Consider the following 14,419-nt stretch of genomic DNA (forward strand, 5'->3'; position numbering starts at 1 on the left):
ACTATCCAAAGATGGCTTTTGGAATGTGGTCTGCATGCCTATCGGCCCAAGAAGAAGCCTTTGTTGATCCAGAAAATAAAGAAGCTACTTGCTCTGGCTAAAACGCATGTTTCATGGACAAAAGAGCAACGGGACACCGTCATCTTTTCTGGTGAATTGAAATTCAACCTGCATGGCTCGGATGGGATGTGATATATCAGAAGACAAAAATCGGATTCATACCACACTGACTGCATAACACCGACTGTAAAGTTCCCCACTGGTCAGATGGTCTGGAGATGAATAGCAAGCAAAGGGGTGGGGCGAATTAAGTTTATTAATGGAACGGTGAATGCAGAAACCTACACTGCTATCTTGGAGGAGTGCCTGAAACCAGATATTAGGGATCACCACACAGACGTCCAAAACTTTTTTAAACAGGACTCAGCACCTTGCCACACAGCAAAACTGGTAAGTTTTATGCCATTTAGATTTAATGAGTTTGCCTTCTTGTCTCACATGGCTTAAAACATACTTACACCGATGTTTTTTTTTTTTTTTTTTTTTTTCTTTTCTCCCTAAAGGTGCAGTCATATCTCAGAAATGCTGGCATTACAGTGTTGGACTGGCCCGGCAACCGTGGAGAACAATGAACCTATGGAAATTGTTGGTACATAAATTGTTGTCTAAAATTGCTCAGAAGAAGCCAACAAGTAAGATTTAGCTGCAGGAGAACATTATAAGGGTGTGGTACCACGAAATTGGGCAACCGTATATCCAGAAGTTGATTAACGCTATGCCAGATCGTTGCAGGGCTGTAATTGCAGCTCGAGGAGGAACAACAAAATATTGAGGACTTATTTTGCTGATTTACAGTACATAATACTATTACATTAACTTGTCATTTTAGTTTGTACACGGAAATGTAATAAAATGTATGTTTGGTTGCCATTTGCATGATTTCTCATATTTCCATTAATTACACATTTTACCCTTTTGGAAGATATGGCAATTAGGTAAATCAGGTGGATTCTTTTTATTGGATTTCATTCACAGAGATATATATCCCATCTAACAAATGTATTGTGAACATTTCTGCAACCCACAATGCAGCAAAATGTTTCTTAGCTATTGAGCAAAACAGAACATCGACAACAAATATTAATGAAGTAAATTCTATGTGGCAGTTTTTAGAATAAATTTTTCTTGAATATTTGTGTCATAATTTTTTTATTGTAATCTGTTATTTTTGTTTACCTTTTCCATAATAGTTTTTTTTTTTATGTAATATTTGTTTTTATATTCTTGAATATTTTGTGATAGTGTTTTGTTATGGGAATTATTTCATGTTATTTTTTATTTGCAATATTAAAATTTTATCATGTAAAAAATGTATCTATTATATTTCCCTAGTTGTAAAAAAAAAAAAAGAATAAGTCAGCAAAACTGCGAGCCCATTGTTAAAATATTCACCGCTCACCACTGGGGGAAACTGTTTCATGAGGTGTCCATAACTGTAATATTAGCAATATTAGCAGGGCTTTTCTGTACCATAGTGGGTATTTTCCAGATGTGGACCATTAACTATTGGGTTATGTGATCAGATGTGTAGTGCATTCAGTATCTCAATGCATTTAGTAACTCAAAGGACATAATCGAACATGGTGTTGAAACAACTGTAGATTAGATTATGCATCGTGTTCTTATATATTAATAGTGTGTTGTAGAGATACTGGTCATTTTTTTGAACAGCTTTTTTCTTTTCATTTTTGACTAGTGCATCCTAATTTGAACTTTCAGTAAATAAGAATGTTTTTCCATAGATATCATTGTAGTTTGCTCCGTGTTAATGTTATATATCAGGGCGATATGATCATTTAAAAATATTAAATAACTTTTCTTTACACTCTGTAGCAAAACCTTCCAGAAAAATTTAGCAGCCATTATCTTTCTAGGGTGTGGAGTGTTCGTTACAATCACTTTCACGACCAACTGGTTTTAACATCAAGCAGTGATTCTCGGGTGATTTTATCTAGAATAGCTTCAATTTCTTCAGAACCATTTGGTCATTTAGTTGAAGATGAAGATACCTCAATCAATGGAGAAGATGAACAGCAAGAGAGGTAATGCTTATATATTTATTTTGTCTAGTTGCTATGCTACTGCTGAATCTAAATAGACTTCAAGTTCTTGTCTGATGTAAGACTTAATCGCTATAAAATCCTGATAATAATCATAACCATCACACAACTTTTAAATTGTGAAAATGATGAGATTTTTAGTTATTTTTCAGTTAAATATAAAAGACTGTATTAAAGGCATCTGTCAGACCTGTCTCAACAATAACAGAAATGGTTCATCAACATGCAACTCAAAGTAGTTCTAAGAATCAGCAATAAGAGGAAGTCAGTAGTGTCAAGAGACACTATTGACTTCCTCTCCTAAATAATTTTTAGTATTAGTATCAACCATATAGTGCAAGGAAAGCACTGGCCAAAAAAAGAAAGTAAATAAGAAATTTCTTCTGTAAATTTAACTCTTGGAAAAATTACATTTTATTCTTTGCCCTCAAACTCCACTTCATTAATTGAATGAATAGCAAATCCACTTGTTCCTTCAGAATCAAAGCTAAATCCACCATTTCTGTCCAGAACACCACATGTCAAGAATGCCACTTTATTTCATTTCATGAGGGCAAGAAACTATTATGGAATTCCAACAAATGAAAAATAGTAAAGTTTGAAATTATTATTGTTATTATTATTATTGCTCTTACATTATTTCTCCCTGATTGGGGGGGGGGGGAGATCCCACTCTGTGATGGGTACTGCTACCAAGTACAGAGGGTGGTTGTAATGTCTGGTGTTACTGTCGGTCAAGGAAATCTGACTATCCTACAGGTGTTCAGGATTGCGACTTTCTGGAGTTCCTTGTAGGTGTTCTCTGTGAGACCTATTGCTACTAGGCTGTTATGTAGAGTCTTTGGTACCATACCGGTGGGTGACACAATGATCGGGATGGTTGATACTTCTTTCATATGCCACATGTCCTTGATCTCATGTCTCAGGTTCGTGTACTTCCTAATTTTTTCCTCATGGGTTTTCTGGACATTGCTAGTGTTGGGCACCGCTATGTCAATCGGGTAGGTAGCCTTTTCCATCTTGTCCACAAGGGTTATGTCCGGCCTGTTGTGTGGGATGGTCTTATCTGTTATTATGGCGTGGTCCCAGTACAGCTTGTGGGTTCGGGTCTCTAGTACTACCTGCGGTTCGTACTTGTAGTATGGTATACACTTTCTTTGGTCAACTGATATTTCCTCGCTAGCTTCTGATGTATTATCCTGGCTACCTGGTCATGTCTATGAGTGTACTCAGTCTGGGTGATCACCTTGCACCCCGTGGTGATGTGTTGGATCGTTTCTGAGGCCAAGTGGCATCGTCGACATGTCATCTGATTTTCCGGGCTCCTCTGCGATGTATTTTCTATAGTTTCTGGTGTTGATTACCTGGTCTTGGATGGCCAGCATGAATCCTTCAGTCTCGGGGAAGAGCGTCCCGCTTGTGAGCCATTCATTGGAAGCAATGTTATCGATTTGATCTTGATGGAGGTCATTGTAATGTCTGCCACGGAGTATCTTCTTTGCCCATCTTTCTAACTTCGTTTCTTGTACCGTCTGGGAGGGAGGGGTTCCTCGCTTAGGTTGAGTGGGGTATACCACTTATCTATCTTTCTTATGGTCTGGTGGAGTGGTGCTGTGTTGTTCTCGAAGTAATCCTTCAGGTTAACTATCGCTATTTTCTGTTGGTTTATCAGGCCCCTTCCTCCTTCTTTCTAAGGTATTGTTATTCTCTCCACTGCTGACACTGTTGGCGACTCTTGGTCATCATTGTCCTTGTCTTTCTCATGATATCTTCTAGCTCGGTGTTAGTCCAATCTATGACCCCAAATGTGTATGTTAGTACTGGAGCTGCATAGGTGTTTATGGCTTTAACTGTGTTCCCTCCATTCAATTTTGCTTTCAGCAGGCTTCTGAGTCTCTGATAATATTTTTTGGTCAGGCACTTCTTGATTTCCTAATCTAACCCTAACCAGATGGCGCCACTATCTGCCTCAGCCGTCACTCCAACCTTGGGGAAGGTGAGTCCAATGGGGTAACTTTCGCAATTTTTTTTTTTTTTTTAATCTAATATTATTATTATATCGATTATTATTAGCCCTATGGTGCAAGGAAGCCTGAGGCTTATGCTGCACCAGCCAAAAAAAAAAAAATTAAATTCCCGAGTTACCCTGAGAGAGAGAGAGAGAGAAGTAGAAAGGAATCGCCAAGAAAGAGAAGAATGATGATATCCAGTTGAGGACCCTGGGTTTGCCAAGCCCATACTTGGCAAACCCAGGGTCCTCAGCTGGATATCATCAAATACAAACATCAAAGGAATCTTTTGCTTAGCAGATGAGAGGAGAGGATAGCATTAAAGAAGAAAAAAATATATGAAAAACATTACAGTGTAAATTTGGAAATAGAAGAAATGCTAATTATGGCAATCCTGAGGGAAAAAAAAAAGATACTTATGTATTGTAAAAAAATATATAAAAAAAAACTTGTATTTTAAATATAAATACTCAGAAGCTCTCTGATATTAGTATTAGTAACGGCCGCATGGTGCAAGAAAGCCTATGGCTTATGCTGCACCAGCCAAAAAAAAAAAAAAAATAAATAAATAAATAAATAAAAAAAAAATAAATAAAAAAATAAAAAATAAAAAAAAATATAGATCCGAACAAAACAATGATAAAAACAAAAAAAAAATAAATAAATAAATAACTAAATAATAATAATTAATAAAATAAAAAATAAATAAAAAGGAAATTAAACCTATCATCCTATGTGCTTCCCTTACCCAAAAGTACTATCCAGATGACCTTTGAATTTCCCCAAACTGTCGGCCTCTACCACCCATGAAGGCAACTTATTCCAGTAATTTATAACTCGCTGGCTAAAATAGAACTTCCTGCAATCCAATCTAAACATTTCCCCCCGTAACTTGAATTTATGTCCCCTAGTTCTAGCATCATTTGTAATCTTGAAAATTTTGTCCTCATTCATTTTACTGATGCCTCTCAGAGCCTTAAACACCTCAATCAAATCTCCTCTAAGGTGTCTAGTTTCCAAACTCTGCAACCCACATATTCGAAGTCTTTCTTCATAAGGACGCCCTTTTGCCGATCTCACCAGGCGAGTTACCCTTCTTTGCACCCTTTCAAGAAGCTCGATGTCTTTCTTCAGGTGCGGTCTCCATACTTGAACACAGTATTCCAAGTGTGGTCTAACATAAGCCTTATATAATGGGATTATCACGTCCCTATCTCTACTTGCAAAAGTTCGATAGATCATTGATAGGACACCATGGGCCTTCCTTGCAACCTGTTTACAATGCTCAGAGAATTTCATGTCTGACCGTATCGTAACACCCAAGTCCCTTTCCTCCAGTACTGGCTTTAGTTGAACTCCACCAAGTGAATAAGTTATTTTGGGATTACTGTTTCCCAGGTGTAATACCTTACACTTTGTTGGATTAAAGCACAGCTGCCATTTTTCTGACCATTCCTGAAGTCTATCTAGGTCTCTCTGAAGAAGCTCAGCTTGACAGTGATCATTAACTACTCTACCAATTTTAACATCATCTGCAAATTTAGACATCACGCCCTCTATCCCTTCATCAATGTCGTTTATGAAAATTAAAAACAACAGTGGTCCTAATACTGATCCTTGGGGAACCCCACTTCTTACATCAACCCAATCTGAGGAATAGCCATTTATCACAACCCTCTGCCTCCTGCCCTGAAGCCATCCTTCTATCCATCTAAGGATTTTCCCAGTGATTCCAACCTGTTCCAGCTTATAAAGCAACCGCTCATGTGGGACTGAGTCAAAAGCTTTGCTGAAATCTAAATAAACAATGTCGAAATTATTCCCTAAATCCAGCTCGTGAGTGACCCTTTCGAAATAGCGAACCAGATTTGTTAAACATGATTTTCCCTTTACGAAACCATGCTGAGTATCCTTGAGAATTTCAATTCGATCCAAATGATCCTGAATTCCACCCTTGATCATTGCCTCCATGATTTTCCCTACTACTGAAGTCAGACTGACAGGTCGATAATTTCCAACTTCACTTTTAGAGCCACCCTTATGTATGGGAGATACATTTGCACTTTTCCAATCCAAGGGAATCTCCCCAGAGTCTAATGATGCTCGCATAATTAGCCTCAATGGTTCAATGCACTCGCTTGCCGCCTCTCTTAAGATTATAGGGTATATTCCATCAACTCCAGGAGCCTTACTGGTCTGTCGGCTCGAAAGTTTTTTCATTAAATAATCTTGCGAAATTTCAATATCATTAATTACATATTTTTTAACTTCGCTCCCACAATTTCCCTTTGCCACAAAAGGCTTTTCATTTGTAAATATCGATGCAAAATAACTGTTGAGTTCATCTGCAACGGCAGCTGGTGTATTTATTACTATCCCCTTTCCCTTACATAAAGGTCCGATCTGGTTTGTCCTGCTCTTCTTGGCATTTATATATGTGAAGAATTCTTTATCCCCCCTCTTTGCTCTGTTTGCTAGTGATTTCTCATAAACTGCCTTTGCCTGTCGAACCTTTTCTGTGGCTCTATTACACATCACCTTGTAGCTGTTATAGGCTTCAGTACTTTTTATTGCTCTGTAACTTTTCCATGCCACCTTTTTCTGCTCAAGTAATGTGGCAACTTCACTATTCATCCAACTTGGAACCCTTCTCGTGGAGTATTTTTTTAATGGTATATACGCATTCAAGGCATCTGTGATTAATGTTTTAAAAGCGTACCACAGTTCAATTGTATTCATTCTCTGCGCGATATCTACCCAGTTAATAGAGGCCATGTAGTACCTTAAGGCATCGTAATTTCCTTTTCTGAAATTAAAACCCATTCCTTTGCCTTTTACTTCTGAATATCTGCAGCTACACCTCATAAGTAGTTAAAATTAACAACAACATAAGCATAAGAATTGATAATTGGGTGGAGCAGAGCATAAAAAATTTATGAAAAAAAATTACATTATATTGTATGGTGCTAAACACAAATAACAAACAAAGCATTCAACCTAAGGATTATTAAGTATCTGCCGTACATATAATAAAGTAGAGCAGGAAAGCTTAAAAGGAGAAAGCATGTATGCAAACAGTGTATTGCACATATCCTAAACATTATACAGTCTTATTCTGTTAGCTGCAGGATGTTAATAATTTTGGATTATCCTACAATGATCACACTGTTAAATATCAAATTAACAAGGGTTTTGTGAAATTAACCCTTTTGTTTTTGTGAGACAGAATTTGACTTGAGAATTTCAGTACTGTTTACTTTGGGCTATTTAAACAGTCATATTAGTATGTTGTGAAAATGCTTGTCTCTTTTTACCACCAACTCTGTCAGTTGGATAGGACAGAGCATCCTGTTCTAGTACTTATACTATTTTAGCTGAATCCGGACATCCAATCCTCTAATCTCAGATATTTTCATTTATCTGCATAGATGCCAGATCTCCTAGATTTTTGACCTTTTGTATGACTTCAAAATTACTTTTGAGGGCTAAAAATGGAAATTGTAGTTAGTCATTTATTTCTAGTATTTTTGAAAATATATGTATTTTTCAGTTAAATATAAAAGACTGCATTAAAGGCATCCTTAAAACTAGTGAGTCCTGTCTCAACATCTATCCCTTCCAACTTTTCCAGAAAACATATCTTTTTTTTTTTTTTTTGAGTTTTACAAAAAGTTTCCTTTCCTTTTTTTTTTTTTTTTTAAATTTTATTCAAGTTCATATTGTTTTTCAAATATAGACCTACAAATTTATTTGATATATGGCTAAAAGCCACTGTTGTTATGTGGCAATAGCTCTGTTCATATTAAAAGCAACATCACAAATTCAGTAAGTAACTACAATGTATGTAGTTTTGGACATTTTGTTTATTAGGGCAACAGCAACAAACATTTCCATGTTTTGTTATTTGCAACCTTGTATACCTGTTTAGTTTTTCTAAACTACTTTAATTTTCCCGTTACTTGCTCTTGATTTATTTTTTTCTCCAAACGTTGTTAGTTGGGCATCCATTCCAGAATAAAAATTCTTCTATTTCATATGCTAAGGAAGTGTTACTTATTTTTTATTCAAAGTGTTCTTTGCCATGGGATACCCTATAAATTTTTCATTGTTTTTTCGTTTCAGGTTTTGCAACCTGAGTCTTATAGCCCTATGCTGTATGATCTTAATTATTTGCACACTAGGCATCTCTCATGTTGGGGAGTTATACTTCACAACTGGGTTGCCATCATTGCATCATCATGGTACCTGCTCACCCACTGATGAGGAACTAACAAGCTCCGGAACGGTGCCTGGCATCTGGGTGGTAGTATCTGCTGAGAATAAGTAACAGTAGTCTTCTCCATTGGTGAAGCGTTATTTATTCGAGGTAGTGCAATATCGTGGTAACTCATGAAAGTATTCACAATATGAGATGTGCTTAATGATGCCAATTCCTACTTACTTACTTAATAGCTGGCTGCATATAGAAATTATTCACTTGCACTAACTTACACATCATTGTTTATTTGTGTGTGGTAGTGAGAAAGAGATTACCATGCCATTTCTTCAAATACAGACAATGCTAGGTGACAAGAGCAAGTAGTATTATTTTCAAGAATGGAATTGAGATCATCTTCATATAAAATATTAGAGGTTCAGTTTTAAAATGCAGAAAAGTTAGGCTTTGTTATCAAAAGACTTTTAGTGTAAACTTCCTGAAAAGGGGAGGATGACTACTCTTACCTTAAAGTGTTCCATTTCGTTGCACTAGATTTAGAAATACATCTCATATTTTGCTTAACATGTTTTTGCAGGTAAATTACATTTGTTGATTTCTTTTAATGTTATTTTGTTTTTCTAAGTAGCATTTTGTTTATTAGGCAACAGCAACAAAACATTTCCATGTTTTCTGTTATTTGCAACCTTGTGTACCTATTTAGTTTTTCAAATATAGACCTATAAATCTTAGGATCCCCATTAGGATCAGCACCACCTAAATGTTCAACTCTACTGTTTTTTAAGTATTAATTAATCGTTGTGGTCTTTTTACATACTATACATATTTACAGACTTTTTTTTTTTTTTTTTATTTCTTGTTTCTATAGTATTAGATAGTATGAATCAGAGCTGTAATACTCAATACATTCTACGTAGGCGCCTCCATAGCCAGGTGGGAAGGAGCAGCAGTGCGTAGCACACGCTTCTTGATTAGACCGGGGTTCGAGCTCGTCACCACCAAATACAGAGGATGCGGAAAGGTCAGGGAATTACCACCGCATATCCCGGAGCAATATGACTTTAGTTGCTAATGCTCCTAAAAACCAAATACAACAACAACAACGTTCTACGTTGATATTAATATTTGTAAAATAATAGGAGTTTACCTCAATATAGTACGTAGAACACTTCCGTATGATACTCTCCAGAAATTAAAACGAAAAAATTGAAAACTTACATTAGAGTAAAAAATAAATTAAAAACCAATTTAACACAATTCAAATCAGTTTAACACAATTAAAAATCAATTTAATGCAATTAAAAAATAAAAAGAATCTAACGAAAATATTCAAAACGATTTTCCTTCGTGAAGCTGACAACGCTTTCATTCCTAATTTCCTAATTTTCATTCTTGTGATCACGACAAGCATTGTCCGCTTCAGGAAGGATAATCGTTTTGAATATTTTTGTTAGATTCTTTTTAATTTTTAATTGCGTTAAACTGATTTTTAATTGTTAAATTGATTTTAATTGTGTTAAATTGGTTTTTAATTATTTATTTTTTACTCTAATGTAAGTTTTCAATTTTTTTGTTTTAATTTCTGGAGAGTATCATACGGAAGTGTTCTACGTACTATATTGAGGTAAACGCCTCTTATTATTTTACAAAGTATTGGATATTGAAGAAAATTTCAATATCCTTTACTGTGCAGTTGAACAACATAACAAAAAAAAAAAAAAAATTAAAATTACTTTTAAAAAATTTAATTTTAAGATATGATTCATTGCATTTCATAGTGATGCACATGTAAGCCATGTTTTTTTGTCCTTTATTGCACTAATTTGAAAGAACATTCCAGAATTCCATTCTAGTGCATTCTAGTGTAGAATGACCATATAAAGTTTATTGGATTCCTATTTCTAAAGGTTGGCAGATATGCCTTTGTATTCCTTAACTCTCAAGAAAGATAATTCAGAACTTTTTCACACTTATTGCACTATTTTTCTTATAATATATATATATATTTTTTAAATGGAAATTTTTCAATGTCTTTTCTGATAATTTTAGTAGGAGACAGAAGTATCTCTCTACATGACAGTTATAGTAAGTTTGCCAGTTGCCATTCATGTGGAGAGGTCTTGTTCATCTCTGAGACTGAATAATTCTTTAAATCTTAATTAGTTGAAACTGTAGTTAGCAGATTACAGACAGGAGGGGGGAGTTCCCCCATGAGTTATTTTGGGATTTTAAGCCCACGCATCTTGCATATTGGCCTGTGAATACACCACACTGGTACAGACATAATACAGTAATAAATCATATGAACTGGCACAGTATGCCTAAAGTAGCTGGTGTGTCAGAAACATTCCCAAACCACCAACTTATTAAAAGTACATGTTGCTGAAGAAGTTATTTTTGAGTAGTCATCCACCAGTTGATTCTGTATGGACTAGGCAGCAATTCAAGCAATATGACTTATCTCTAACAGAGTCTCTACACTCAGTCTCATAGACATACTGTTTCTGCTGCATGCCTTTTCTACAGATATTTCCATGGACACTGTTCTTCTGAATTGGCTTCTATAATTCCCACTCTCTCTTTCAAAACAGTCCGAACACGTGCCGCCAACATCCATTTACTGTCTAACTAAAACTCACAGAACCAACTTTTCATCATCCTTGTTTATTCATTCAACTGCCGTTTTCTGGAACAACCTTCCTTTATACATATTTCCTGAAAATTACAGTCTACAGAAGTTCAAGTGTAATCTCAACAAATATCTTCTTTCATCTTCTCAACCTCCAACCCAAGCACAGTACTAAGTACTATAGGTTCTAATACCTCTCGTTTGGGGTTTTCATAAAAAAAAATATATATATACAGGAGGGCCTCGATTAACGCGATTAATTCGTCCCACGAGCGCATTGCCCAAAACGGAAACGCGTTAATCGAATATAATAACCAATAGGAAAATTTATAATTGGTCCTTGACCTTCTTGAATGTCCATAAAGAATTTTAAAAATACCTTTTAAATAACTTTTTAACTGTATACAATGTAAAAGATAATGAAAATAATTATGTAATTAAATGTTTATTGCATAAAACAGCGGTTCCCAAACTGCGCGCCGCGGAATATTTAAAATTTTCGAGGGAAACAGTGATACTCGACATCTGTCGGACACCGCGCGAACTACTAGCTCGAGGTAGTTCACAGTTTCAACATTTCTTATTAAGTTGTTTGGACCTAACAGCTAAACGGAACTGTTAGGTATTTCTTTTGGCCTGAGTGCACCTTGAAAAAATTACTGAGACACTAAGAGCGCCGTCAACCGAGAAAGTTTGGGAACCTCTGACATAAAATACACAATGTAGAAATGACTGTTGTGGAAATATTTGAACAGTGTTGACTTTCTCTTTTCATCAATCAATTTCCAATAGCCGACAACAATCTTCTCTGGGCCCTGGCGAAATAAATATCGCAGAGAACCTCAAACCTTTTGTTTGAGGTTCTATGCGATACAAAAGATTTCATCTAATTCTTTTACCGTTATCTCCTTCGCAGTAACATTTTCATCTGGCTCATTTAAAAATCTGAATTTTTATGTAAGTGTGCATTGACTTTATTAGCAGGAGACAAACAAGTAACACGTCTTCTTCTGATGGAACACACCAAGGCAGGCAGAAGGCAAACGTTTGTTTATTGACCATACTACTTGCGGTAAGCTTAACGCGTGATTCAAATCTTTTTCAACTATCGCATAAAAAAAAAAAAAAAAAGATCGCATCAACTTTTAACTTACCCAGTAGTAGCAGTATCCCTTCTTTTTAATACCACTTGTAACCAAGGTTATTTGCTTTTAAATGTCAGAAAAAAGAATTCAGTATATTAATTTGCATTTGTTATGATTAATTAGATTTTCTTTAGGTGTATATTCTATTTATAATTAATATTAAAGGAAATTATAATTTGTTTCTCATATTTTTTTAATATATATATTTTTCTTTCTAGAAAGATACTACAAGATGGAGTGGTAGCTACATATGAAGAGCACGAAGATAGTGTTTATGCTGCTGAGTGGTCAAATGCTGATCCATGGTTGTTTGCATCTCTTAGTTACGATGGGAGACTAGTTATTAATAAAGTACCTCGAGCAGAAAAATATAGAATATTGCTCTGAGAGCATTATATTTCTTGTAAAAAATAATAAATGAAAATAAATTTATTTGGATGTTCTATATGTAAACATTTTTTTTTTTTTTACCTGTGAGTACAACCAAGGTATGTTCCCAGGAAATTCTTTGTCTGTACTCTATACAGCTGTAGTTTCAACTGTAGCAGTTCTGTCTTTTATGTAAGTACTGCAGTATTTTAAATTCCTGTTATAGTCATTTTTGAGATTTTTTTTTATTATATTTCACCAAACAGTACAGGAAAATAACAATAGAATTTTTATATGTGAAAAAATTTTTCCTTCAGCCATTTCATGTATTTCCATTCAGTCAGTCATTCTCTACATGACCCATGAAACTACAGTCAGTCCTCGTATAACACGTGTTTACACTACACAATTTCGATCATACATGATTTATAAGTAGGGGAATGATATTGTATATAACACAAACCGAATTCGCTTTTGCACGATTTGCCTTTGTGTTTACAAGAAATGGCAGTCGAATGTGGAATCACCCCAACCGAACGCAACACGATAGCAATGAAGAAAAGATTCTGAAAATGTATTTATGTTTTTTATATCGGTGAAGGGGAAACACTTTTCGCCATAATAACATAAAAACCCACACAATTCCAACTATCGGTATTATTGCAAATGCAATTAGATCAAGTTTACTACCAGTTTATAACAGATTCCACTAGCAGAAACGCAACTGGAAATTGTTTTTATTGTTTTATGGTAGTAACCCCCAGAAATGTGTTTTAGTAAAATGTGAGCTAGTGAGGTGTTAGTGTGTCTCTCCCTTTACGGTGTTGTTTATTCAGTTGCTACACACGCGCAGCTTTGTTTATGTGTATCAAGCGTGCCTCCTCATTTTGTAATTGTGCTTTATTCCCTAAAAATGAGTAAAATACTTAAAAGGTGTGAAAAGGAAGCGTCCTGGTGAAGACACTACAGATTCAGAGAGAAAAAGAAAAGCAATATCGATAAACAGAGGCAGACTGGGTGAAAAATTCTTACCCGGGAAAATTTGTAGTGGCCTCATACTAGCATTTATGGCCAAACTCACACCGACCCACCGGCGTTTCCCCAGTAAGGCTCATGGCCAGTCTGCCTTTGTTGATAGAGAAAAAATATGAAATTTGAAACACTTTGAGCAAAATTAAGACCATGTGATATTGCACGTGCTACTGGCCTAAATGAGGCAACCCCGAGAATTAGAAAGAATGCAGAGAAAATAAAAACTTTCATTGCAGGAACAACTCAAAGTGTAATTAAAATCCATTAAATCAAGATACAAAGAATTGGAAGAGATGGAATGATTGTCATCTTTTTGGATAGAAAGTCAAACAAAAAAACAAGTTTGCTTACGATAGAAGCAAAAGCATTAGCAATATTTTATTACGTAATAGTCGTAATAAAATACATAAGTATTTTATTACGATTATTTATTGTAATGGTAATGTTTGGGAAATTTGGTAATGTTTTGGTTACAAATGTGTGTTCGGCACTTAATCCTGTTTTTCCCATAGGGCCTGTTATTTATATTGCACGAGGATTTCCAAGAACACAACTATCGTGCGATACGAGGACCGACTGTAATTTAATTCCCAAAGACAGGTTACTAGTCTGTTGCTGAATAATCCAGAGGTACCTGTAACCTACTGGACATTTGTAAATAAATAAATATATGTCCAGTAGGAATAAATTTATGTCCCCCAACCAAACTATGGCAACTCCACCATCTACTGTATGTTGATACCATACTGATAGAGGCTAATCAGGGTAGTGATGCAAATGTGTCATGTAGTGTAATGTTGAGTTATGACAGTGGTTTTCAACCTTTATATAACGGCACCCCCTAATTTATTTTATTTTGTGGCGCCCCATATCAGTTTTCTGCCTGTTAGATCCGATTC

The 14,419-nt window shown here is 35.4% G+C and overlaps 1 protein-coding gene across 2 annotated transcripts in view; it reads left to right on the plus strand.

Moving 5' to 3' along the window:
• The window catches only part of LOC150075403 (EARP-interacting protein homolog), a 95,453-nt gene extending 82,889 nt beyond the window's left edge, over nt 1-12,564 (plus strand). For both annotated transcript variants that reach the window (XM_090389264.1, XM_090389263.1), the window contains exons 9-10: nt 1,935-2,102; nt 12,338-12,564. In XM_090389264.1, coding sequence (XP_090245390.1) covers nt 1,935-2,102; nt 12,338-12,506 — 337 coding nt within the window. In that variant the 3' untranslated portion in view covers nt 12,507-12,564. The remainder of the gene's footprint in view (nt 1-1,934; nt 2,103-12,337) is intronic.
• Nucleotides 12,565-14,419: the final 1,855 nt, after the last annotated feature.

Source organism: Mastigoproctus giganteus, chromosome 14, assembly GCF_048544385.1.
Source record: "Mastigoproctus giganteus isolate SK-2022 chromosome 14, ASM4854438v1, whole genome shotgun sequence".
In the NCBI taxonomy this organism is placed as follows: domain Eukaryota; kingdom Metazoa; phylum Arthropoda; class Arachnida; order Uropygi; family Thelyphonidae; genus Mastigoproctus; species Mastigoproctus giganteus.